We start from the raw sequence: 26,518 nt of genomic DNA on the forward strand, positions 1-26,518 counted from the left end.
AAAAAATTTTCAAAAAAATCTTTTTTTAAGGAATTTCCAAAAAATGACATGTTGAGAAAAAATTCTTTGAACAAAAGAAAATTTCGAAAATTTCTAATAGAAATGAAAATGAGTATAATTTTATATAAACAACAAATTTGAAAGAAATCACCTACACTGAAAAAAATATTAACCTAATATGGAAGATTATGCAACTTAAATTTTAGGACTGCAAATTTACGCAATGCTAAGGACAAAATTCTTTAAAACAATGACATTTTAATTAGAAGAAAGTTTTTAATCCTTGCTTCAAAATTTTTTTTCATTAAATTTAGGACACAAATCTTGAAATTTTGCGTCTCTCTGCTGAAGTTGTAGATTTTTGAAATAAGGCAAATTTTCCTTAAAATAAAGAAAAACATTTTTAATTTAACGAAATCGTCTTTAACTCAACTGGCATATTGAATTTTTAAATTTAAGATAAAAACGCTTCAAATATAGGCTAAGACTTATTTTAAGGATTTGCATCTTTGGTTTAAAGTTTTTTTGGAATTAAGAAAACTGTTTTTACTTTGGCATAATTTGGATTTTGTAATTGGAATTTGTTTGTACATAAATATCTTTATTAATATATCGCAAATGGAGAATAAAAACTCGATGAATGAGATCTGTATTCAATTTTAATTTTATTGATCCTAGATTTAAAGCCAGGAAGGTTCGTAAAAAATGTATTTATTTTAAAGAAGTCGCATCTTTGGCTCGGAATCAATACCAAAATCCTTAAGGGAAGGTCGGGAGCCACCGTGGTGCAATGGTTAGCATGCCCGCCTTGCATACACAAGGTCGTGGGTTCGATTCCTGCTACGACCAAACACCAAAAAGTTTTTCAGCGGTGGATTATCCCACCTCAGTAATGCTGGTGACATTTCTGAGGGTTTCAAAGCTTTTCTAAGTGGTTTCATTGGAATGTGGAACGCCGTTCGGACTCGGCTATAAAAAGGAGGTCCCTTGTCATTGAGCTTAACATGGAATCGGGCAGCACTCAGTGATAAGAGAGAAGTTCACCACTGTGGTATAACAATGGAGTGAATAGTCTAAGTGAGCCTGATACATCGGGCTGCCACATAATCTAACCTAACCTAACCTAAGGGAAGGTCAAAATATTTGGATCCAAGTAAACTTTTTGTTTGAGTTTATGGACAGGAAATTTTCAGAAATTTTCTTTTATATGAGAAGTTTCAAATTTCTAATTTTTTCTGTCGACAAAAAATTTTCAGAAAATTTCATTCAGTAAGGAATGTGTCCTAAGAAATTTTTTATAAATTCCCTTTGAAAAAAAAATCCAAAAAATTCCTTCTAGCAAGAAATTTCCAAAAATTCCCAAATGAGAACAATTTTTTAAACAAAAAATGTTTTAGAAAATTTCGTTCAAAAAGGAAAGTTTCCAATAGAAATGAAAATGTGTATAACTTTCCATAAATCAGAAATTTTGAAGAAATTGCCTATGGACAGGGAATTGTCTTATAAACAAAAAATTTGAAAAAAAACTTTTTTTCTATTGACGAAAAATTGTCAGACAATTTCGTTGAGTAAGGAAATTGTCCTATAGAAATTAAAAAAAAAACCCTTCGTTTTGGCAAGAAATTTCCAAAAATTTAAGAAAAATTTCTTTAAACAAAAAAAAATGTCTTAGAAAATTTCGTACAAAAAGGAAAGTTTCTAATAGAAATCAAAATATGTATAATCTTCTATAAATCAGAAATTTGGAAGAAATTACCTATGGTTAGGAAAATTTCAGAAAGTAAAGAAAAAAAATAATTTTTTTTCTATTGACAAAAAATTTTCAGAAAATTACATTTTGTAAGGGATGTGTCCTATAGAAGTTTTAAATAAATTCCCTTTGAAAAGGAACGATAATGTGTATATTTTTTTATAAATCAGAAATTTGGTAATTTCTAACTATTGAAAGAGAATTTTCTCATAAATAAAGAGTATGAAAAAATCTCTAAAACTGTTTCCGGTCGGCAAAAAAATTTCAGAAATTTAATTTAGTTAGTTTAGTGTCCTGTAGAAATTGCAGAAAATTATATGTCTTTTTTTTGTTAATTTACTATATCCTCTTAAAATTTTTATATATCCTCTAGGTCGTTGCAATAAGGATATAATTTTGGGAAAATCTGATAAGTGTAACAATTGTGATTTCCTAACCCTTCATATTTCGAACGAAATAAATTGACATGTTGTACGTGCTATTTCCTTCATTTCCGCAATATCACATGATTCCTGTTTAAGACCAATAACTAGAGAGTTTTTTTTTCGTATCATGTTAAGTTAGAAACAGACACAATCGGCAACTCTCTACCCTATCTTTGTGGGGAGGCATTGCCGGCCGGTAGTTTGTAAATCCATGTGGCTTCGATTATATTATTTATTTAGAGTGATGTTGAAATTAAGAACATGTCTTCTTGAATACTACAATAAATGATTGCTTTATGAAATGGGCCCATATACAATAACACATATGAACACAGGGAAAAACACAAATGAAATTAATTTTAAATTGAGAAAATAGTTTATATATTATTTTCAATTCCATCCATTTTCCAATTTTCATGAATGGTGTCATGAAGTACTTCCATAAATATATTAATATTTTCCAATCAAATAAGAAACAATTTTAAAATTAAACAAATTAAAAAAAATAAATAGAATTATGAGAAAAAATCAAAATCGAAAATATTTTCCACATAAATTTTTTTTTCTTATAAGATGTTTTTAATTTGTTGGAAAATGATATGTTTTTGAAACAGTTTTTTATTTGATTGGAAATTTTTAATATATGGGAACACTTTCAGTCAACATTCATGAAAATTTTGTACATTTTCCATTTTCTTTAAATAATTTGTTTTTGTTTGAAAGCCATAAGACCTTACAATTGAAGACATAATTTTTTTCCAGATATTCCATTCTTCGAAAGGAAAATGTCTTTCTATTTTTAGATTATTCCCTATTGGGAAAATATTTTAATTTCCTGTTATTATCAACGATTTTTTTTCGGTGTATTAAGAGCTACTAGTTGTGGCCCTTGGATATTGGGTTCTTGATATGAAGCTATGCCCATGATGATACATATATTTACACTTGTCTTTCCTTTACAAATAGACAAAGTATAAAGAAATCCCCAGTTATGGATATCATTATGTCTGTCATGTCAAAAATTCCCGCCTTCCCCAACTTGGATATGTAGCAGGGTATTTAGATCAAATTAAAAACACACTATTCATAGTTTGAAGAAAATATGTGGGAGAAGGTATGCGGGGGGGATGTTATTTCTAGGGCCACAAAACCAAGGATAATTGACAGTATACCAGACAGACAGACAGCAATAAGAAAAGCATTTGAGGGGCCTATAATTGCAAAGGTTCTTAAAAATCAATAAATCATTGATGCCCCCACGACAACGCATTCAAATAATATTGTGTGATTGTGAATCCACAGAAAGTTGGTAAATTTTGAATTGAAATTGATTTGAAATTGTAAACAAGTTGATTGTTGGGGGGAAGTGCCATATAATGACGCAATTTTTGTTTGTTTGTTTTTTTTTTTTTTTTGAAGGGAATTCTTTAATTTTTGTATACTTTTGATAGTTTCTAAATGGGGTACCTTTTTTAAAGTATAATATTTTTTATCATTGTTATCAGTATTTTATTTGATAACGTCGTATTGCAAAATAGATAGAAATAGGAGTTTATATATTGTTGGCTTTGAGATAAGATTTTTTTGGAGTCTAGATATATAATAACAATAATATACGAATAAAAAAGAGATGAAAAAACCTAGTCACACTGTAAAAATATATAACTGCAAGCACAATGATTTTTTTTTTCACAAATAAAGAATCCTATTTTTTCGTATAATAGAGAACAAGTATTTTTCAGAGTGATTTTTAATTGAAAAAAAAAAAACACATTGCGTCCTTCACCAGGGCTAGAGCAGAACATTTGCTTTTGCTTTTAAACCCCACTAAAAACGTTTACAATTCTGTCACTTTAATGTAAGATTTAGCACTTTTTTCCAAGGGATTATACTTTTTGTTGTGTCACTTACTAAATGTCACACTTTGCCTTTTTGTATATTTTCTCAAAATTTTATTTCTAAAGAAAATTTTGTCAAAATTTTATGTCTATAAAAAATTTTGTGAAAATTTTATTTATAAAGAAAATTTTGTCAATATTTTATGTCTATAAAAAATTTTGTGAAAATTTTATTTCTATAGAAAGTTTTCTCTACCTTTTATTTCTCTAGAATATTTTCTCTAACTTTTATTTCTGCAGAAAATTTTTTCAGAATTTTATTTCTATAGAAAATTTTCTCTATAAATTTTTTTTCAATTTTTTTTTCAAAATTCAAAAAAAAAAAAAAAAAAAAAAAACAACAAAATTTTATTTCTATAGCAAATTTTCTCAAAATTTTATTTCTTTAGAAAATTTTCAAGATTTTATTTCTGCAGAAAATTTTCCCAAAATTTTATTTCTATACAAAATTCCCTCAAAATTTTATTTATAGAAAATTTTCTCAAAATTTTATTTCTATAGAAAATTTTCCCAAAATTTTATTTCTCTACAACATTTCCTCAAAATTTTATTTATAGAAAATTTTCTCAAAATTTTATTTCTATAGAAAATTTTGTCAAAATTTTAATTCTATAGAAAATATTGTTAAAATTTCATTGTTACAGACAATTTTGTAAAATTTTTATTTCTATAGGAAATTTTCAAGATTTTATTTCTGTAGAAATTTTTCTCAAAATTTTATTTCTATAAGAAATTTTCTCAAAATTTTATTTCTATAGAAAATGTTATAAAAAAATTTTTCTATAGAAAATTTTGTCAAAAGTTTATTTCTATAGAAAATTTTGTCCAAAGTTTATTTCTATAGAAAATTTTCAAGATTTTATTTCTGCAGAAATTTTATTTTTATAGAAATTTTTGTCAAAATTTAAAAAGAAAAAAATTATTTCTATAGGAAATTTTCAAGATTTTATTTCTGTAGAAATTTTTCTCAAAATTTTATTTCTATAAGAAATTTTCTCAAAATTTTATTTCTATAGAAAATGTTGTAAACATTTTATTTCTATAGAAAATTTTGTCAAAAGTTTATTTCTATAGAAAATTTTGTCCAAAGTTTATTTCTATAGAAAATTTTCAAGATTTTATTTCTGCAGAAATGTTTCTCAAAATTTTATTTCTATAGAAAATTTTGTCAAAATTTAATTTCTATAGAAAATTTTTAAAATTTTATTTCTGCAGAAAATTTTGTTAAAATTTTATTCCTGTAGGAATGTTTCCAAAATTTAATTTCTATAGAAAATTTTTAAAATTTTATTTCTGCAGAAAATTTTCTCAATATTTTAGTTCTATAGAAAATTTTCTCAAAATTTTATTCCTATACAACATTTTCAAAACATTTTAATCCTATAGAAAATTATCTATAAATTTTATTTTTATTTTTTATATATTTATTTCTAAAGGAATTTTTTCAAAATTTAATTTCTATAGAAAAATTCTAAAATTTTATTTCTGCAGATTTTTTTTTATTTATGTAGAAATTTTTCTCAAAATTTTATTTCTATAAGAAGTTTTCTCAAAATTTTATTTCTGTAGAAAATGCTGTAAAAATTTATTTCTATAGAAAATTTTGTCAAAATTTTATTTCTATAGAAAATTTTGTCCAAAGTTTATTTCTATAGAAAATTTTCAAAATTCTATTTCTGCAGAAATTTTTCTCAAAATTTTATTTCTATAGAAAATTTTGTCAAAATTTTATTTCTATAGAAAATTTTGTCAACATTTTATTTCTATAGAAAATTTTGTCAAAATTTTATTTCTATAGAAAATTTTGCCTTAATTTTAATTCCATAGAAAATTTTGTCAAAATTTTAATTCCATAGAAAATTTTGTCAAAATTTTGTTTCTATAGAAAATTTTGTCAAAATTTTATTTCTATAGAAAATTTTGTTAAAATTTTATTTCAATAGAAAATTTTGTCAAAATTTTATTTCTATAGAAAATTTTGTTAAAATATTATTTCTATAGAACATTTTGTCAAAATTTTATTGCTATAGAAAATTTTCAAAATTTTATTTCTATAGAACATTTTCAAAATTTTATTTCTTTATTTTCTCTAAATTTTATTTTTATAAAAAATTTTCTCTAAATTTTATTTCTATAGGATTTTTTTCAAAATGTAATTTCTATAGAAAATTTTTAAAATTTTATTTCTACAGAAAATTTTCTCAATATTTTAGTTCTATAAAAAATGTTCTCTAAATTTTATTTCTATAGAAATATTTCTCTAATTTATAGGTAATGTTCTTAAAATTTTATTTTTATAGAAAATTTTTAAGATTTTTTTCTGCAGATTTTTATTTTTATCTTAATTTTATAGAAAATTTTGTCAAAATTTTACTTCTTTAGAATTTTTTTTTTCAAAATTCTATTTCTATAGAAAATTTTCTCTAAATATAATTTCTTTTCTCTAAATTTTATTTCTTTTATTTAAAACTTTGAGAAACTTTTCTATAGAAATAAATTTTCTCAAAGTTTTATGTCTATAGAAAATGTTCCTTAAATTTTATTTCTATAGCAAATTTTCTCTAAATTTTATTTCTATAGAAAATTTTTTCAAAATTTTAATAATAATTCTACCAACTGTGGCAACTGTAATTGTGCCTTTTTTATATTTGTGCTTTTTATATTATATTTATACCGCCTAAAAGTATGCAAACCTTTTTGTAGTTACTTCCCTGAAATAGCAATTCCAACTAGTGATATTCTAAGAAATGATTATAAAATGATTGTTAGCTTAGTTGTGATCTAAAAAAGTGATTTTTTTTATAATCTAAATTATAAATTTTTCAGATTTTTATAATTTCAGTTCTTTTAGTTGTTTTTTGTGTCTTGTTATAATTTTTGTTCAGTATATGATTTTCTTACGACAAGAAAGAGTTCCTACGCCCCTCAACTTTTGCTGACTAAGATGCATATTTTGTTGTAATTTTCCTTGGGTATTTCCTTTATTTTCTTCTTCGAAAATAATAAAAAAAGAAACATAATTTCTGCCATATCAGCATCCAGTTGAAGAGGCATGTGCTCAATGTTAAATGTCGATATAGATTCATAAAATGAATGTATACATGTACTATCATTCATACCTACATACATATGCGATGGATGTATTGTGTTTAAATGTAAACCCACACATACTAAGAAGAGGTGCATATCAAGTTATGTATAGTTACATATTGACATGTTCATTCATAGCTTTAGTTTTTTTTTTTCCCCCTGAAATAACTTCCTGTTTTTATGTTCTTAACCCGTATAGTATCAACATTGTTTTGTCTTCCTTTTTTATTTCTTATGGTTTTATTATATTTTTCTTACATATTTGTATATGGCACAAGTATCATATCAAGTATATATATACTGGAAGTTTTTATTATTGGGATTGGTAGTTGGAGGAGTATTTAATTTATAAAAGCTAGAATGACAATATAATATTATTTATAAATTACAGAAACTAAATTAAAAATAAATAATAATAAAAAAATAATTTATGTATAATAACAACTATACATTATATTAATGTACATGATCAGCGTTGCCCGCGTTCTGGCTCTTGTCACCAAAATTCCCCAATTTAAACTAAAATTTATCCCAAAAATGTCCAATAAAAAGTTGACAAGTTTTTTATGAAAAAAAAAAACAACATTATAGAAATAAGATTTTTTATAGAAAATCAATAAAAATAAAAAAAAATTTCATACCATCTTCCAATAAGATCAAGATTTTCAAACACAAAACCAGTAGACCAATGATCGTCTTCCATATTTTCGAGTAATAAAACTAAGAGGAGCAATGTTGTCTTTTCTAAATTTTGAAAATGCGCTGTGCTAACTTTTTAATAATGTATAAAAAAGGCTGTACCTATTTCGAAAAATTCCCAAATTTAAGATATTCCCCGCTCAACACAACTCAAAAATTTCGTCCTCATTCACGGAAAAATATCCTCAATTTAGGGTAAAATTTCCACCACTGGCAACACTGTTTTGTGATTATTAATTCGTAACAGGGATGGAAAATACAAATTTTAAGAAAATAAAAAAAAAAATGTTTTTTTTGAGCGAAAAAGTACTTTTCGCTAAATTGCAACAAAAATTCCATTGGAAGATTATTGTCAAGAGCTCCTTTAGACTGAATTTTAAAGAAAATAAAATTTTGTTTGTCAACTCCTTATTTTTAATTTTTTTTAGTTGTATATCCGCTTACAAAGACTACGGTGTTGCCACAGTTGGTAGAATTCTACTGTTTGGTAGATTGGTAGAATTCATGGTACTTCATAAATTTCCTGTAGATAAATAAAAATAAAATTTTGAAAAAATTTTGTTAGAAATAAAATTTTGAAAAAATTTCTATAGATATAAAATTTTGACAAAATTTTCAATACAAATAAAATTTTGACAATATTTTCTACAGAAATAAAATTTTGACAAAATTTTCTATAAAAATAAAATTTTGCCAAAATTGCCTATAAAAATAAAATTTTGACAAAATTTTCTATAGAATTAAAATTTTGACAAAATTTTCTATAAAAATACAATTTTGACAAAATTTTCTATAAAAATACAATTTTGACAAAATTTTCTATAAAAATAAAATTTTGCCAAAATTGCCTATAAAAATAAATTGTGACAAAATTGTCTATAAAAATAAAATTTTGACAAAATTTTCTATAGAAATAAAAATTTGACAAAATTTTCTATAGTAATAAAATTTTGACAAAATTTTTTATAGAAATAAAAATTTGACAAAATTTTCTATAGTAATAAATATTTGACAAAATTTTCTATAAAAATAAAATTTTGCCAAAATTGCCTATAAAAATAAAATTTTGGCAAAATTTTCTATAAAAATAAAATTTTGACAAAATTTTCTATAAAAATAAAATTTTGACAAAATTTTCTATAGTAATAACATTTTGACAAAATTTTCTATAAACATAAAATTTTGACAAAATTTTCTATAGAAATAAAAATTTAACAAAATTTTCTATAAAAATAAAATTTTGACAAAATTTTGTATAAAAATAAAATTTTGACAAAATTTTGTATAAAAATAAAATTTTTGCCTATAAAAATAAAATTTTTGCCTATAAAAATAAAATTTTGACAAAATTTTCTATAGAAATAAAATTTTGACAAAATTTTCTATAAAAATAAAATTTTGACAAAATTTTCTATAAAAATAAAAGTTTGCCAAAATTGCCTATAAAAATAAAATTTTGACAAAATTTTCTATAGAAATAAAATTTTGAAAAAAATTTCTATAAAAATAAAATTTTGACAAAATTTTCTATAGTGATAAAATTTTGACAAAATTTTCTATAGATATAAAATTTTGACAAAATTTTCTATAGAAATAAAATTTTGACAATATTTTCTACAGAAATACAATTTTGACAAAATTTTCTATAAACATAAAATTTTGACAACATTTTCTATAAACATAAAATTTTGACAAAATTTTCTATAGAAATAAAGTTTTGACAAAATTTTCTATAAAAATAAAATTTGGACAAAATTTTCTATAAAAATAAAATTTTGACAAAATTTTCTATAAAAATAAAATTTTGCCAAAAGTGTTTATAAAAATAAAATTTTTACAAAATTGTCTATAAAAATAAAATTTTGACAAAATTGTCTATAAAAATAAAATTTTGACAAAATTTTCTATAGAAATAAAATTTTGATAAAATGTTCTATAGTAATAAAATTTTGACAACATTTTCTATAGAAATAAAATTTTGACAAAATTTTTTATAGAAATAACATTTTGACAAAAGTTTCTATAGAAATAAAATTAAAAAATAAAATAAAGTTTTGCCAAAAAAAAAAAAATGTTTAACAAAATTTTCTTTAAAAATAAAATTTTGAGAAAACTTTCTGAATAATTTTTGCAAAATAATATTTTTTTTTGTAGTTTTTTGGTAAGATTTTCTCCAAATGTTGGTAGATTATTTTTGTCTCAAGTTTCGACCGTAACTGTAATGCTTCGCATTATTTTATTACGCGATCGATAACTTCTTATCTAGAAAGTGTTCGTGTGAAAGCGTAATATAGATAGTTTTTTCGAGTAAAACATTCTTGAAATTCAATAATATCTTGTTTTTGACTATGGTTTTGAAAAAAGGAGATTTTTTGAACTTGTCTGTTTTGCTAAATTTCTCAAAATATTAAAATATTTTGTCAAAACTATTGTACCATAAATCTGATATCGGCTCAACAATGTCTACACAAATGGTACTAAATCATTAGCGGGGGTACTACGGTAATGAACAGGGTGAAAAAGTAATGAAAAAAGTACTATAGTACTGCATTTTCCATCCCTGATTGGTAATGTGCTTGTTAAGATTCGTAATATGCTTGTAAGATTAGCGCCATCTATAGACGAATAGAACAGTTTTGTATGAAGAAGACAAAATAAAACGACATGATTTTTAGTATAATTTTAATTAATTTAAATTATTTTTATTATTTTCTTTGTTAAATTTTTTTAATTCAATTCAATTAAATTTATTTTATTTCCATAAAAAAATTATCAAATTTAATTTATAGAATTTTTTTAAAATTTAAATATCTCCTTTTTGTGCATGTACTTATAGTAGAGGGCAACCTTTTATATATCCTATATCTTTTTGTATATCTTAAAAGAACATCCTAAACTTAAAATGTTTGTTTACCATTAAAACAAAAGACTGTATTGGCATCGCTGTTGATGCATCATCAACAGCCCCCTATACATTCACATATACAATATATGCATAGTTCGCCTTGCATTTAAGTGGGCATAAAGTTTTGATAGAGATGGCGTTTGTTTGTTTTCTCGTTTTATTTTTTTTCCTCAGCGAGACAAGTTTTGTTTGATTTCAATGAAATTGAAAGTGGTCGTTTTGTGCTGTTGTTGTTGTTGTTTAGCCTTTTTGTTTGTTTGAGTGAAAGGCTCTCTTTGTTCTAAGATGATTTTCCTAAGGCATCATCATTATGATATTTAGCTCATGCCAAATGATGTCACTGTATAGTTTTCATCTTTTTGCATCCAAAGGAGTCAGGGGCGTTTTGGGTATAAAGTTTTACCATATGATAAGAATATAATAATCAAATATATTTGAAATTTTTGATATATATAATATAAAATATAGTATTTAAACATTAATGCCCATATTCATAATAATTTACTGATTGTTTATCGAAGGAACTTGTATGGTAATAGTAGGTTTAAATTTTTCGTTAACTTTTATGAATAAGGAGGTAAATATCTTTCCTTTAATATTAAAATTTAAGAAAATTTCAATCTATGCGCTCCTTTTGCTAGTACAGCTATTGTATATATTTATGTGTTTAAAAACCATACCACATATAGAGGACACGTTTTTTGGTGATATTCGTTTTCCATGAATTGTGTATAATGGTCTACTCCTTCTAGCTACTACGTCCTTCCACAGTTTTCATCCTGTGTCACATCCTATATTAAGTGCTTCGGATGTACGTATTTACCTCCCCCCCGCCTTTGGGCTTTTCTTAGTTAAACATGGTTTCAATTGCAGCCATTGTAAAAAATCTCACATGAAATTGTACCATTTTTGTGTAAATACACATATACACGTTTTGTATAGTGTTATTCAAACAGTTTTTTGTTTTTTATTTTTTTATTTCATATATTTTTTCTACTACTTTTCGTATTATTTTTCTCCTCTCTGTTATGAAATGATGGCCTAGTTAATAAATGTAACATAGCGAATGTGATATAAAATAATAGGCGAAATCGTGTCACTCTCGGGGGGAGAAAAAAAATTAAAAGAAAAAAAACTGAAATGAAAAACATAGTGAAAACTTTAATAAAAATGCGTTCATTGAAAAGAAAGAAAAAAACTATACAAATGTATCCAAAAGCATTTGCTGGAAAATGCCTTTAAAGTTTAAATAAAAAAAATGTATTATAAAAAACTAAAGTGTAAAAATAATGTTGAAAAAGTTATACAAAATTTATTTCGCCATATATGAATTAAAAAATAGCAAAAGCTTTAAGGAAATCTATACTAGTGGTAGTAAAAAACTACATTTTGCAATAAATATATAAACTTATTTATTATTTTATATATAAAACGTTAAATTGTTGTAGACTTTTATTACCTTCGAATATTATTCTATTAGTTTTCATTTCATCCTTCTGTAGATAATAAACCCTTCCATTTATTTCTATGTTTTCAGGCGCCCATCAAATCTTTCAGTGGTATGGACAAGACGATCTCGACGTGTTGCCTCAGCTCCACTGCCTTGGGAACCAGATATGATGAATCCGCTGGTCGGTAATGTCACATGGCCAGTTCCCGATAATCATGCAATCACAGTAACATTATTCAAAGACCCAAGAACCCATGAATTGGAGGACAAAGATTGGACATTTGTTATAGAAGATGTAAGTTACAAAAAAATTTTTAAAAGTAAAGTAATCGTAAAATAAAATTTTGTCAAAATTTCATTTCTAGAGGAAATTTTGTCAAAATTTCACTTCTATAGGAAATTTTGTCAAAATATCATTTCTATAGGAAATTTTGTCAAAATTGCATTTCTATAGTAAATTTCATCAAAATTTTATTTCTATAGAAAATTTTGGCAATTTTTTATTTCTGTAGGAAATTTTGTCAAAATTTTATTTCTATAGGAAATTTTGTCAAAATTTCATTTCTATAGGAAATTTGGTCAAAATTTCATTTCTATAGGAAAATTTTTCAAAATTTCATTTCTATAGGAAATTTTGTCAAAATTTCATTTCTATAGGAAATTTTGTCAAAATTTCATTTCTATAGGAAATTTTGTCAAAATTTCATTTCTATAGGAAATTTTGTCAAAATTTCATTTCTATAGGAAATTTTGTCAAAATTTCATTTCTATACAAATTTTTGTCAAAATTTTATTTCTATAGAAAATTTTATTTCTATAGGAAATTTTGTCAAAATTTTATTTGTATAGAAAATTTTGTCAAAATTTTATTTGTATAGAAAATTTTGTCAACATTTTATTTGTATAGAAAATTTTGTCAAAATTTTATTTGTATAGAAAATTTTGTCAAAATTTTATTTGTATAAAAAATGTTGTCAAAATTTCATTTTTATAGAAAATTTTGTCAAAATTTCATTTCTATAGGAAATTTTGTCAAAATTTCATTTCTGTAGGAATTTTTGTCAAAATGTCATTTCTATAGGAAATCAAATCAAATCAAAACATAATTTCAATAGAAAATTTTGTCAAAATTTTATTTCTATAGAAAATTTTGTCAAAATATATCTATAGAAAATTTTGTCAAAATTTCATTTGTATAGACAATTTAATCAAAATTTTGTTTGTATAAAAAATTTTGTCAAAATTTTATTTGTATAAAAAATGTTGTCAAAATTTCATTTTTATAGAAAATTTTGTCAAAATTTTATTTTTATAAAAAATGTTGTCAAAATTTCATTTCTATAGGAAATTTTGTCAAAATTTCACTTCTATAGGAAATTTTCTCAAAACATCATTTCAATAGATAATTTTGTCAAAATTTTATTTCTACACAAAATTTTGTCAAAATTGTATTTCTATAGAAATTTTTGTCAAAATTTTATTTGTATAGAAAATTTTGTCAAAATTTTATTTTTATAGGAAATTTTGTCAAAATTTCATTTCTATAGGAAATTTGGTCAAAATTTCATTTCTATAGGAAATTTTGTCAAAATTTCATTTCTATAGGAAATTTTGTCAAAATTTCATTTCTATAGGAAATCAAATCAAAACATAATTTCAGTAGAAAATTTTGTCAAAATTTTATTTCTATAGAAAATTTTGTCAAAATATTATATCTATAGAAAATTTTATTTCTATAGGAAATTTTGTCAAAACTTCATTTCTATAGAAAATGTTGTGAAAATTTTATTTCTATAGAAAATTTTGTCAAAATGTTATTTGTATAGAAAATTTTGTCAAAATTTTATTTCTAGAGGAAATTTTGTCAAAATTTCATTTCTATAGGAAATTTTGTCAAAATTTCATTTCTATAGGAAATTTTGTCAAAATTTCATTTCTATAGGAAATTTTGTCAAAATTTCATTTTTATAGGAAATTTTGTCAAAATTTCATTTCTATAGGAAAGTTTGTCAAAATTTCATTTCTATAGGAAATTTTGTCAAAATTTCATTTCTATAGGAAATTTTGTCAAAATTTCATTTCTATAGGAAATTTTGTCAAAATTTCATTTCTATAGGAAATCAAATCAAATCAAAACATAGTTTTATTTCTATACAAAATTTTGTCAAAATTTTATTTCTATAGAAAAGTTTGTCAAAATATTATATCTATAGAAAATTTTATTTCTATAGGAAATTTTGTCAAAACTTCATTTCTATAGAAAATTTTGTCAAAATTTTATTTCTATAGAAAATTTTGTCAAAACATCATTTCATTAGAAAATTTTGTCAAAATTTCATTTCTAAGAAAATTTTGACAAAATTTCATTTCTAAAGGAAATTTTTAAAAATTTCATTTCTATAGGAAATTTTGAAAAATTTCATTTCTATAGGAAATTTTGTCAAAATTTCATTTCTATAGGAAATTTTGTCAAAATTTCATTTCTATAGGAAATTTTGTCAAAATTTCGTTTCTATAGGAAATTTTTTTCAAAATTCCATTTCTATAGGAAATTTTTAAAAATGTCATTTCTATAGGAAATTTTTTAAATATTTGATTTCTAGAATAAATTTTTCCAAAATTTGATTTCCACAATATATTTTGTCAAAATTTTATTTCTATAGACAATTTTGTCAAATTTTTATTTGTATAGAATAATTTGGTAAAATGTTTATATCAATAGAAAATTTTGCCAAAATTTTATTTCTAACAAAATTTTATTTCTGTAGAATATTTTGTCAAAATTTAATTTCTATAGGAAATTTTGGCAAAATTTCATTTCTTTAGGAAATTTTGTCAAAATTTAATTTCTATAGGAAATTTTGTTAAAAATTTCATTTCTATAGGAAATTTTGTTAAAATTTCATTTCTATAGGAAATTTTGTCAAAATTTCATTTCTATAAGAAATTTTGCCAAAATTTCATTTCTATAAGAAATTTTGTCAAAATTTCATTTCTATAGGAAATTTTGTCAAAATTTCATTTTTATGGGAAATTTTGTCAAAATTTCATTTCTTTAGGAAATTTTGTCAAAATTTCATTTCTATAGGAAATTTTGTCAAAATTTCATTTTAATAGGAAATCAAATCAAATCAAAACATAATTTCAATAGAAAATTTTATTTCAATACAAAATTTTGTCAAAATTTTATTTCTATAGAAAATTTTGTCAAAATATTATATCTATAGAAAATTTTATTTCTATAGGAAATTTTGTCAAAACTTCATTTCTATAGAAAATTTTGTCAAAATTTCATTTCTATAGAAAATTTTGTCAAAATTTTATTTCTATAGAAAATGTTGTGAAAATTTTGTTTCTATAGGAAATTTTGTCAAAACATCATTTCAATAGAAAATTTTGTCAAAATTTCATTTCTAAGAAAATTTTGTCAAAATTTCTTTTCTAAAGAAAATTTTTAAAAATTTCATTTCTATAGGAAATTTTGTCAAAATTTCATTTCTATAGAAAATTTAGTAAAAATTTCATTTCTATAGGAATTTTTTCAAAATTCTATTTCTATAGGAAATTTTTTAAAAATTTGATTTCTACAATAAATTTTTTAAAAATTTGATTTCTACAATAAATTTTTCCAAAATTTGATTTCTACAATATATTTTGTCAAAATTTTATTTCTATAGACAATTTTGTCAAATTTTTATTTTTATAGAATAATTTGGTAAAATGTTTATATCAATAGAAAATTTTGCCAAAATTTTATTTCTAACAAAATTTTATTTCTGTAGAATATTTTGTCAAAATTTAATTTCTATAGGAAATTTTGGCAAAATTTCATTTCTTTAGGAAATTTTGTCAAAATTTCATTTCTATAAGAAATTTTGTCAAAATTTCATTTCTATAGGAAATTTTGTCAAAAAATTCATTTCTATAAGAAATTTTGTCAAAATTTCATTTCTATAGGAAATTTTGTCAAAATTTCATTTCTATAGGAAATTTTGTCAAAATTTCACTTCTATAGGGAATTTTGTCAATTTTTTTTGTATAAAAAATTAATTTAACCAATTTTTTATATCTTTCTTCTTCTGGTCATTGCCGGAAAAACATGTTTTAATTCCATCCAAGTGGTGATTATTAATTTTGCACTTTTCAATTTAATTTCACTGCATTTTCATTGCCCGTGCAGTGTTGGTTGATTTGCATATAAAAGCCATTAAGCAGCGGTTTTCTTTTTTTCAATTTCCTTGTGTTGAGCATTAACAACAAATTTAACGCCTACACTTGCCACATTCTGGTCTGGTGATACTTGGTTGGTCTCCACAGTTGCTGACGGCATTTATTGCCATGTCATTTTTAATGAAAATGAAAGTATTTTGTAGCATTAATTTTGTTTGCCTTTTTTCCTCCTTTTGAGAGCGTTGAAAACAGGATTGGCCAATCAGTGTAAGATAAAGCAATTGCAGCTACAAGGCAACTATCGTACATTAATATGATGTGTTTTTCTATATTAGAAAGTCCTACGCAGATGCTCGTGTTGTGAAAATAATGTCAATGGAATTTTTCTGAGGAACAGTGGTGGTAAAAGATTTGAGGTCCTTGGTGATACTATATATCATTGTGAAGTAATGTGTAGGTTTATTTAATTTATTTATAAACAACGCTGGTTTTTCTTTGGTATCACGAATCAGTCAGAGCGTTTTTTGTTATAGAAAAAATATTTTGACAAAATTTTCTATAGAAATAATATTTTGACTAAATTTTCTATAGAAATAATATTTTGACACATATTCTATAGAAATAAAATTTTGACAAAATTTTCTATAGAAATAAAAATTTTGACAAAATTTTCTATAGAAAGAAAAATTTTGACAAAATTTTCTATAGAAAGAAAAATTTTGACAAAATTTTCTAAAGAAATGAACATATTCTATAGAAATAAAATTTTGACAACATTTTCTATAGAAATAGAATTTTGACAAGATTTTCTAAAGAAAGAAAAATTTTTACAAAATTTTCTATTGAAATGAAATTTTTCACAGAATTTTCAATAGAAATAAAATTTTGAGAAAATTTTCTATAGAAATAAAATGTTGACACATATTCTATAGAAATAAAATTTTGACAAAATTTTCTATAGAAATAAAATTTTGACAAAATTTTCTATAGAAATAAAATTTTGACAAAATTTTCTATAGAAATAAAATTTTGACAAAATTTTCTATAGAAAGAGAAATTTTCACAAAATTTTCTATAGAAATACAATTTTGACAAAATTTTCTATAGAAATAAAATTTTGACAAAATTTTCTATAGAAATAAAATTTTGACAAAATTTCTTATAGAAATGAAATTTTGACAAAATTTCCTATAGAAATGATATTTTGACAAAATTTCCTATAGAAAAAAACATTTTGACAAAATTTCCTATAGAAAGAAAAATTTTGACAAAATTTCCTATAGAAAGAAACATTTTGACAAAATTTTCTATAGAAATAAAATTTTTACAATTTTTTATGTCTAGAAAGGAGTCAAATATTCATTTTTTTAACTATTGGATAACAATGAATATTTTCTTGCATACACCACAGTATTTCCGTTTATTTTTGTTCGCATATCCAGACTTTTAGATAAACAATTTAATGAATAAAGGCGTTAAATATTATGATGTACCACCCGTAAACTTGACCGCCTCACAAATAACATCCCATTGTGTGTGCCCCATTGTGGGGATTAATTAAGTCACACAAAATGATATTTATATTGAAATTTAAATTCAATTAAATGAGAAGCACACACACTTATACGAAATGGAAAGAGATCACAAATTATGAATTAGTAAATTGATTATTCGCAGAAGTCGGCGATGCAAAAAAGTCAAGAAATTATGGAGAATTATTCGTAGAAAATGAAAATTGAACTGAAATTTCTGCAAAATTATTTGCATCAAGAAATTTTATTTGAATTGGTTCCTCCATGTGTGTTTTAATTATTAATAATTTTTACATAATATATTCTACGTCAAGTAGTTGCATTTCAGACCTCTAGTCTAGCAAGCAAGTTGTGCACTAGAATTTGCAGGTTGAGAAATTACTCCTAAATTTCTTAGTATACTTCTAGGCGCTTATATCTGAAATGATTGCAGTAACAATTTAACCTATTAAATAGTTCGAAGAGATCTGAGAAATTTATGATAATTGTATTTAAATTTAAAAATGGTTGTAAAAAATAAGTTTTAAAAATAAGCTTTTGTTATTTTTATGCATATTTTCTAAATGCCCAGAAGTAGGCAATATGGTTTTTAGATAAAATTTAAATTTTCGAGGTTAGATTTCAGAAATTACCCCTAAATTTCTTAGTATACTTCTAGGCGCTTATATCTGAAATGATTGCAGTAAAAAATTGACCTATTAACTAGTTCAAAGAGATTCTGAGAAACTTGTGATAATAATTGTACTTAAATTTAAAAATGGTTGTAAAAAAATAAATTTAAAAAATAAGCTTTTATTATTTTTATGATTATTTTCCAAATGCCCAGCAGTAGGCAATATGGTTTTTACATAAAATTTAAATTTTCGAGGTTAGATTTCAGAAATTACCCCTAAATTTCTTAGTATACTTCTAGGCGCTTATATCTGAAATGATTACAATAACAATTTGACCTATTAAATAGTTCGAAGAGATTCTGAGAATTTTGTGCTAATAATTGTATTTAAATTTAAAAATGGTTGTAAAAAATAAATTTAAAAAATAAGCTTTTATTATTTTTATGATTATTTTCCAAATGCCCAGCAGTAGGCAATATGGTTTTAAATTTTCATTTTCGAGGTTAGATTTCCAGAAGAAAACTGATGCAAAATAATTAAGACAACTCCAGTTTTTACTTCATTTGAAGCCTTGTAGTTTCTCACCTGCTCTATTGCACTTTTTTCCAAAAAAATCGTATAAAAAATGATGAAAAAAATGTATTTATAAAACAATATTAATATTATGCAATATTGTATGTTTTATTATACAAAATTTTATAATCTTTTTTAGTTTTACAGCTCCTAGAATTAGGGCATAGTTTTTCTAATAAATAAAAAAATATGTGCATACTTCCAGGCGAAAACAAATTCATAGCAAATAATATATAAAATTATTTAAGACCTTCAGTTTTAACTTAGTTTATCTAATATATATTCTATCCAATCTTCTTATTAAAATAACTCTGTATAATATTTTAAATTGTCCCAGAATGGTACATTTTCTTCAACCCTAAAAGTATGCAAACAAAATATAAACTCTACAAACCACACAAAAGTCTCCAATGTTATAAAAAATGTTACTTGTATTTAAGTCATTTTGTTAAATAACCCTACTTCAAGGCCACATGTACACGAAGTTAGTCACTGGCTTTCCGCCATTGTCATACTTTTGCTAGTATAGAATTTCGTCCTTTAATAACCGACACTTCGTCGCTGTCTTTGATGGAAAGTGGGTGCTGTCATGGGTTTAGGCAATAAAATGAGATATCGTCGTGTGAGTTCCAATTACATATTTTTTTTTGCAGTTGTTGCTAATGTGGTGGTTTTTGTGGTCAAACTTTAGTAAAAAGGTGAAACCCCATTCCATTGCCTGAGAAAAGACCCATTCTACAATTAACGTTTATAACCACATCGAAGAAAACAATAATAAAAAAAGGCCACTAGTGAATGTTAACAAGAAAATTGAAGAATATATCGTATATTAGCTATTGTAATGTAATTGCAAATTACAATCAATTCCATAGAGAAATCAATAAAAATAAAATAATTGCATCGTTTCAAAAAGAAAGGCCAGAAGAAATTCTGCTTAATTTGTGAGTTGCTGTGTTGTTTCCAAATTAGAAGAAAATAAGGCCATATTATTTTTTATATTCTATCGATGCTTGGCGAATTATTAATAGAAAAGGAGTCATATTGAATTTGTTCATAGAATAAGACCAAAACGAATAAAACTTTAAACATATACATACAAAACGTATTACCATTTTTTTCTGGAAAACTTTTATTCTCATATTATTTTTTATATTATATCGATGCATGGCGTATTATTAATAGTAAGAGTCATATTGAATTTGTTCATAGAATAAGACCAAAACGAATAAAACTTTAAAAAATCGTACGTACAAACCGCATTACCATAATTTTTCTGGAAAACTTCTATTATGATTTTTTAAATAAAACTTTTTTACAAAGTTTTTCAAAAAATAATGGAAAAAGTTCATACAAAAAAATTTTTATTTGAATTTTTCTTATTATAAAATTCGTATGAAATTTTGTACTAGAAAAAATTATTATAAATATATCTTATTTGAACATTTTATTACTAATTTTTCAAACAATTTTTTGGTAGAAAAGTTGCTAATTATATTTTATTCTATAGTGATGAATTTTGCTTAAAAGAGTTCATTATAATTTACTTTATGAATTCTTTCAAAGAAGTAACCAGCTTTGAAGTTGTTCATAGAAAGGTTTCATTGTGATTTTATCGAAGAAGTTTATGTAAATTCATAAAACAAATCACAAAAAATTCCTATAAAATTTTTTATTAAAAAATTTATAAAATGTTCATAGAAAAAATTCCTGTGAACATTTTCATACAACAATTATATAAAAATTTTCATATACAAAATTCCTATGAAGATTTAAGGGTGTGCAGATAAATTCGCGAGTTAAATTCGCGGTTTGTGTCTCGGCTAAGCAAAATTCAAATTTGTGGAACGAATTTAACTTTGTGGGACGAATTTAACTTGTGGAACGCATTCCAAAAAAATAGTTTTTCTTAAAAAGAGCCAAATTTGTGGTGGAAAAACAGCCAAACACCGTCAGTTATTTTATGTTTAGTCATACTATGCATTGCTGGTTTTATATCGTCGAAAAATTTATCCATAAGAGATAACGGCTAATAATTCTAAAGTCGTTTAAAAATGTCAATATATCCTGAAGTAATGGACATAAGATATTAAAATACAATAATAAAAACATCTAAGGCGTACCAAAATAAGATTATTAAATAACTTCAAAAATCTCGTGCACAGTATTTGAGATATATTGTCATTAGATATCGGCTATATATAGCCCCGATATTAAATAGCCTATACCTAAGGAACCATTTGAGAGGAATTGACCAGATAAAATGCCAGTAGTAGATATTGGCCTGCATAAAAAACCAAAATTCAAATTTTTCATGTAGGGTATTTGAGATATAGCGTCACCGATATCGGCTATATAGTCCCGATATTGGATCTCTTATATCTACGAAACCATTTGAGAGGAATTGACCAGATCAGATGTCAGTAATAGATATTGGTTACCCGTGTAAAAATTGAGGGATCTAATCAGATATGATTAGATCTCAAAATTGGCCCCTTTAGATATAAGCAGATATACCAACATATGATGAGATAGAATTAGATATAAATGTATATCATTCCATATATGACCAGATCTAACATCAGATCCAATAATATATAGGGACAGATATAATTACATCTAAGACATTAGATCTAGGCCAATTTTGAGATCTGATCAGATCTAATTCCATAGTAATTAGATATGATTAGATCTTACCGTTTTTCGGATCTACTCATATCTAATTGTATCAAATTAGATCTATCAATTTTTTCTCGGGTATTGCAAAAAATCAAAATTAGAAATTTTTTAAGTCCCATGTACATTTTTTGAGCTATATTGTCGCCAGATATCGGTTATATATAGCCCCGATATTGGATCTCCTATATCTAAGAAACCATTTGAGAGGAATTGACCAGACTAAATGCCAGTAATAAATATTGGTTATTGCAAAAAATCAAAATTAGAAATTTTAAAGTCCCATGTACATTTTTTGAGCTATATTATCGCCAGATATCGGCTGTATATAGCCCTGATATTGGATCTCCTATATCTAAGAAACCATTTGAGAGGAATTGACCAGACCAAATGCAAATAATAGATATTGGTGACTACAAAAAATCAAAATTAAAAAATAAAAAGTCTCATGTACAGTTTTTGAGCTATATTATCGCCAGATATCGGCTATATATAGCCCCGATATTGGATCTCCTATATCTAAGAAACCATTTGAGAGCAATTGACCAGACCAAATGCAAATAATAGATATTGATTACTACAAAAAATCTAAATTAAATTCAAAAGTCTCACGTACAGTATTTCTGATATCATGGCACCAGTTATCGGATATATAGAAATTTGGAAAAAGATATTTGGAAAAAAATTCATATGAATATTTTCATACAAAAAATTCAAATTAAAATTTTCAACGAAAAAATTCATATGAAAAATTTCATAGAAAACATTTCTATGAAAATGTTCATAAAAACGTATGAAAAGTATTAGATTGTGCATAAAAGAGTTCATTATAATTTCTTTTTGACTTATTTCATAGAAAAAACCAACCTTGACGATTTTCATAGAAAGGTTTTATTATGATTTTATTGAAGAAGTTTATTTTACATAAAAAATAAGAAATAAAATCTTATGAAATTTTTTATAAAAAAATTCATAAGAAAATTTTCTTAAAACAATCATATAAAAATTTTCATACAAAAACTTTTTATGAAAATTTGCAAAAAAATCATATATTTTCATATAAACATTTTAGTATTCAAAATTCATATGAAAATTTTCATAGAAAAAATCATATGAAAAGTTTGATAGAAAAATTCATATGAAAATTTTCATTGAAAACAAAAATCATATAAAAAATTTCATAGAAAAAAATTCTATGAAAAATTAAAAAAAAAAAAATATATGAAAAATTTTATAAAAAAATTATATGAAAAATTTTATAAAAAAAGTTATATGAAAATTTTCATAAAAAAATTCATTGAAAAAATTCATAAAAAAATTCATTGAAAAAATTCATATAACTATTTTCAAAGAAAAACTGCATATGAAAATTTTCATAGAAAACAAATCACATGAAAGGTTTCATACAAAAAATTCCTAGAAAATGTTCATAAAAAAATTCATATAGAAAGTTTCATACAAAAAATTAAAAAAAAATTAAAACAATCATATAAAAATTTTCATACAAAAACTTCCTATGAAAATTTGCATAAAAAATCATATGAAAAATTTCATATAAAATTCCTATGAAAATTTTCATAGAATACAATAAATATATTTTCATATAGACATTTTAGTATTCAAAATTCATATGAAAATTTTCATAGAAAAAAATCATATGAAAAGTTTGATAGAAAAATTCATATGATTTCATTGAAAACAAAAATCATATAAAAAATTTCATAGAAAAAAATTCTATGAAAATTTAAAAAAAAAAATTATATGAAAAATTTTATAGAAAAAATATATTAAACATTTTATAAAAAAAATTATATGAAAAATTTTATAAAAAAAGTTATATGAAAATTTTCATAGAAAAATTCATTGGAAAAATTCCTCTACGAAAATTTCATATAACTATTTTCAAAGAAAAAATTCAAATGAAATTTTTAATGGAAAAAATTCATATGAAAATTTTCATAGGAAACAAATCACATAAAAGGTTTCATACAAAAAATTCCTAGAAAATTTTCATAGAAAAAAATCATAAAAAAAGTCATATAAAATTTTTCATACAAAAACTTCCTATGAAAATTTTAATTTAAGAAAATCATATAAAAATATTCATATAAAATTCCTATGAAAATTTTCAAGAATACAATAAATATATTTTCATATAAACACTTTAGTATTCAAAATTCATATGAAAATTTTCGTAGAAAAAATCATAAGAAAAATTGATAGAAAAATTCATATGAAAATTTTCGTAGAAAATAAAAATCATATAAAAAATTTCATAGAAAAAAATTCTATGAAAAATTTTATAAAAAAATTATATGAAAAAATTTATAAAAAAATATATGAAAAATTTTATAAAAATAGTTATATGAAAATTTTCATAGAAAAATTAATAGAAAAGGTTAAAGTTGCAGCCCGATTAAGATTCAGGCTTACTTAGACTATTCAGTCCATTGTGATAGGTTAGGTTAGGTTAAAGTGGCAGCCAAAATTAATAGAAAAAAACATCTAAAAAAAAATTCATATAACTATTTTCATAGAAAAAATCCAAATGAAATTTTTAATGGAAAAAATTCAAATGAAATTTTTAATGGAAAAAATTCATATGAAAATTTTCATAGAAAACAAATCACATAAAAAGTTTCATAAAAAAATTCCTAGAAAATTTTCATAGAAAAAAATGCATATAGAAAGTTTCATACAAAAAATTTATATAAAAAAATATTCATATGAATTTCTTGTATGAAATTTTTTATATAAATTTTTTGTATGAAACTTTCTATATGATTTTTTTTTTTCAAACAAAAAATTGTATAAAAATTTTCACAGAAAAAAATTTCAGAGAAAATTTTATATGAAAATTTTCATAAAAAATCATATGGAAATTTTCATAGAAAAAAAATCATGAAATTTTTTATAGAAAAAATTCATACTAAATGTTTCATAGAATGCATGTGAAAATGTTCATAAAATAACATATTTTTCATAAAAAAAAAAATATAGAATGTGAATTTTTCTTAGAAAAAAAAGGTATGAAGGATTTCCATACTAATTCTCTACTCTAAAAAAGCTTTTAATTTTTACGTATTTAAAGTTTTTAAGAAAATTTATTCAATTCTTATAAAAGTGTAATCCCGTGTAAAAATTGAGAGATCTAATCATGTCTAATAATATCAAGGTATATATAATTATATCTGCTCAGATATGGTCGTAGATATAAATAGATCTACGGAGATATGTTATGTATAGTGTTATATATGATTAGATCTGATTCAAGATCTCATCATATATGTTGTTATATCTATTTATATCAGTCATATCTGGTAAGATCTAATTATATATCGTCATATATGACATCATATCTAATTATATATACTATATATATCTCCATATCTAATTATATATATCGCATTAAATCATGAACCAGTTGTGTAACACGGATAAAAAAATATTTGTATATGTTTGTGTGTAAAAATAATGTGTTTGTTACGAGAATACTAACGTGATATACTTGGTTACAAGCACGTATGTATGGTCGCACATCAAAACATGTGGTGAACATAACCAAAAAATCTTTATATGTTGTGACAGTTTCAAGAAACCCTTTTAAATATCATTTTGAAGTGTCTTCATAAAATGCTTAACTTTCAGACACAACCGTCTTTTTGTTTTCAAAAATGTCACCCCATAACTATCACCATTAGCAACGCCTGTTGTTATTAAATTTGAGAAAAATATATATCAAATATTTGATAATGCGAGTTTCATATTTTTATTTCATATAAAAATCGAATGTCTTCTCATTTTTCGAGGAAGATAAAGGAGTATGAGAAGCTGTGATAAGGTAAGTTTATTATTTTGTTCCTATTTTTATATATTGAATATTTTCTCTGTTTTAGGAGGATGAATTTATGGTAGTCCAGGAAAAGATTAAAAGAAGACAGCGGAAGACAACGTAAAGATTTGTGACCAGGCCATATCCGAAGTTGCGATAGAAGGAAGTATTTTCCAATATCAAAAAGAATACAAATTTGGAGATGATTTGCATTGTGAACCGGATACATTCCCGTGCAATTAGTTATAGTATGGCATTTGGAGCTTCGCACAAACCATTCAATACAGCGCTGGTTTAAATTATTGGGTACGAGAAGCAAATTTTGGTAAGTATATGTATTACTTGCAAATATATCTTTAAATACTGATAATTCTTCTGTATATTTTATATTTTGCAGAGTTTTCATTCCGAGTAGCAAAATAAAGGAATTGCGAGACTCATTTAAAGAACTGTTTGCAGAGAGCAATGTACTAACGCCTTGGGAAATTTAAATGCCAGGACCCTTGGTGGCTATGTATATATTTTGTTTTTGTTGTTTTTTAATTCTTAGGCTTTTATACCTAGACATATATATATAATGTACATATGTTTGATACAACTTATAATATTAAATACTCTTTTCATTATAAAACAATAAAATAAATCTTTTTTATTAATTACTGTAATTTCACTAATTTTGGAAATTTGTAGATAAAAGTATATATAATTAGATATATTAACATCTAATTATATCAAATTAGATATAATTAGATGTGGGCCAAATTTGAGATCTGATCAGATCTAATTCCTTTAGAATTAGATCTGATCAGATATTACCATTTTTCGGATCTGTCCAGATCTGCCTACATATACTATCATATCTAATCAGATATGGCAGGAGATCTAATAATATCTGGCCAGATCCACC

General features: G+C 23.5%; 1 protein-coding gene across 3 annotated transcripts in view; it reads left to right on the forward strand.

The window, feature by feature from the left end:
* Window positions 1-26,518, forward strand: part of Ehbp1 (Eps15 homology domain containing protein-binding protein 1) — a 94,731-nt gene that overhangs the window by 39,065 nt on the left and 29,148 nt on the right. For all 3 annotated transcript variants that reach the window (XM_075309062.1, XM_075309060.1, XM_075309061.1), the window contains exon 3: window positions 12,305-12,512. In XM_075309062.1, coding sequence (XP_075165177.1) covers window positions 12,305-12,512 — 208 coding nt within the window. The remainder of the gene's footprint in view (window positions 1-12,304; window positions 12,513-26,518) is intronic.

The sequence above is a fragment of the Haematobia irritans genome, chromosome 5, assembly GCF_050003625.1.
Source record: "Haematobia irritans isolate KBUSLIRL chromosome 5, ASM5000362v1, whole genome shotgun sequence".
Lineage (NCBI taxonomy): Eukaryota > Metazoa > Arthropoda > Insecta > Diptera > Muscidae > Haematobia > Haematobia irritans.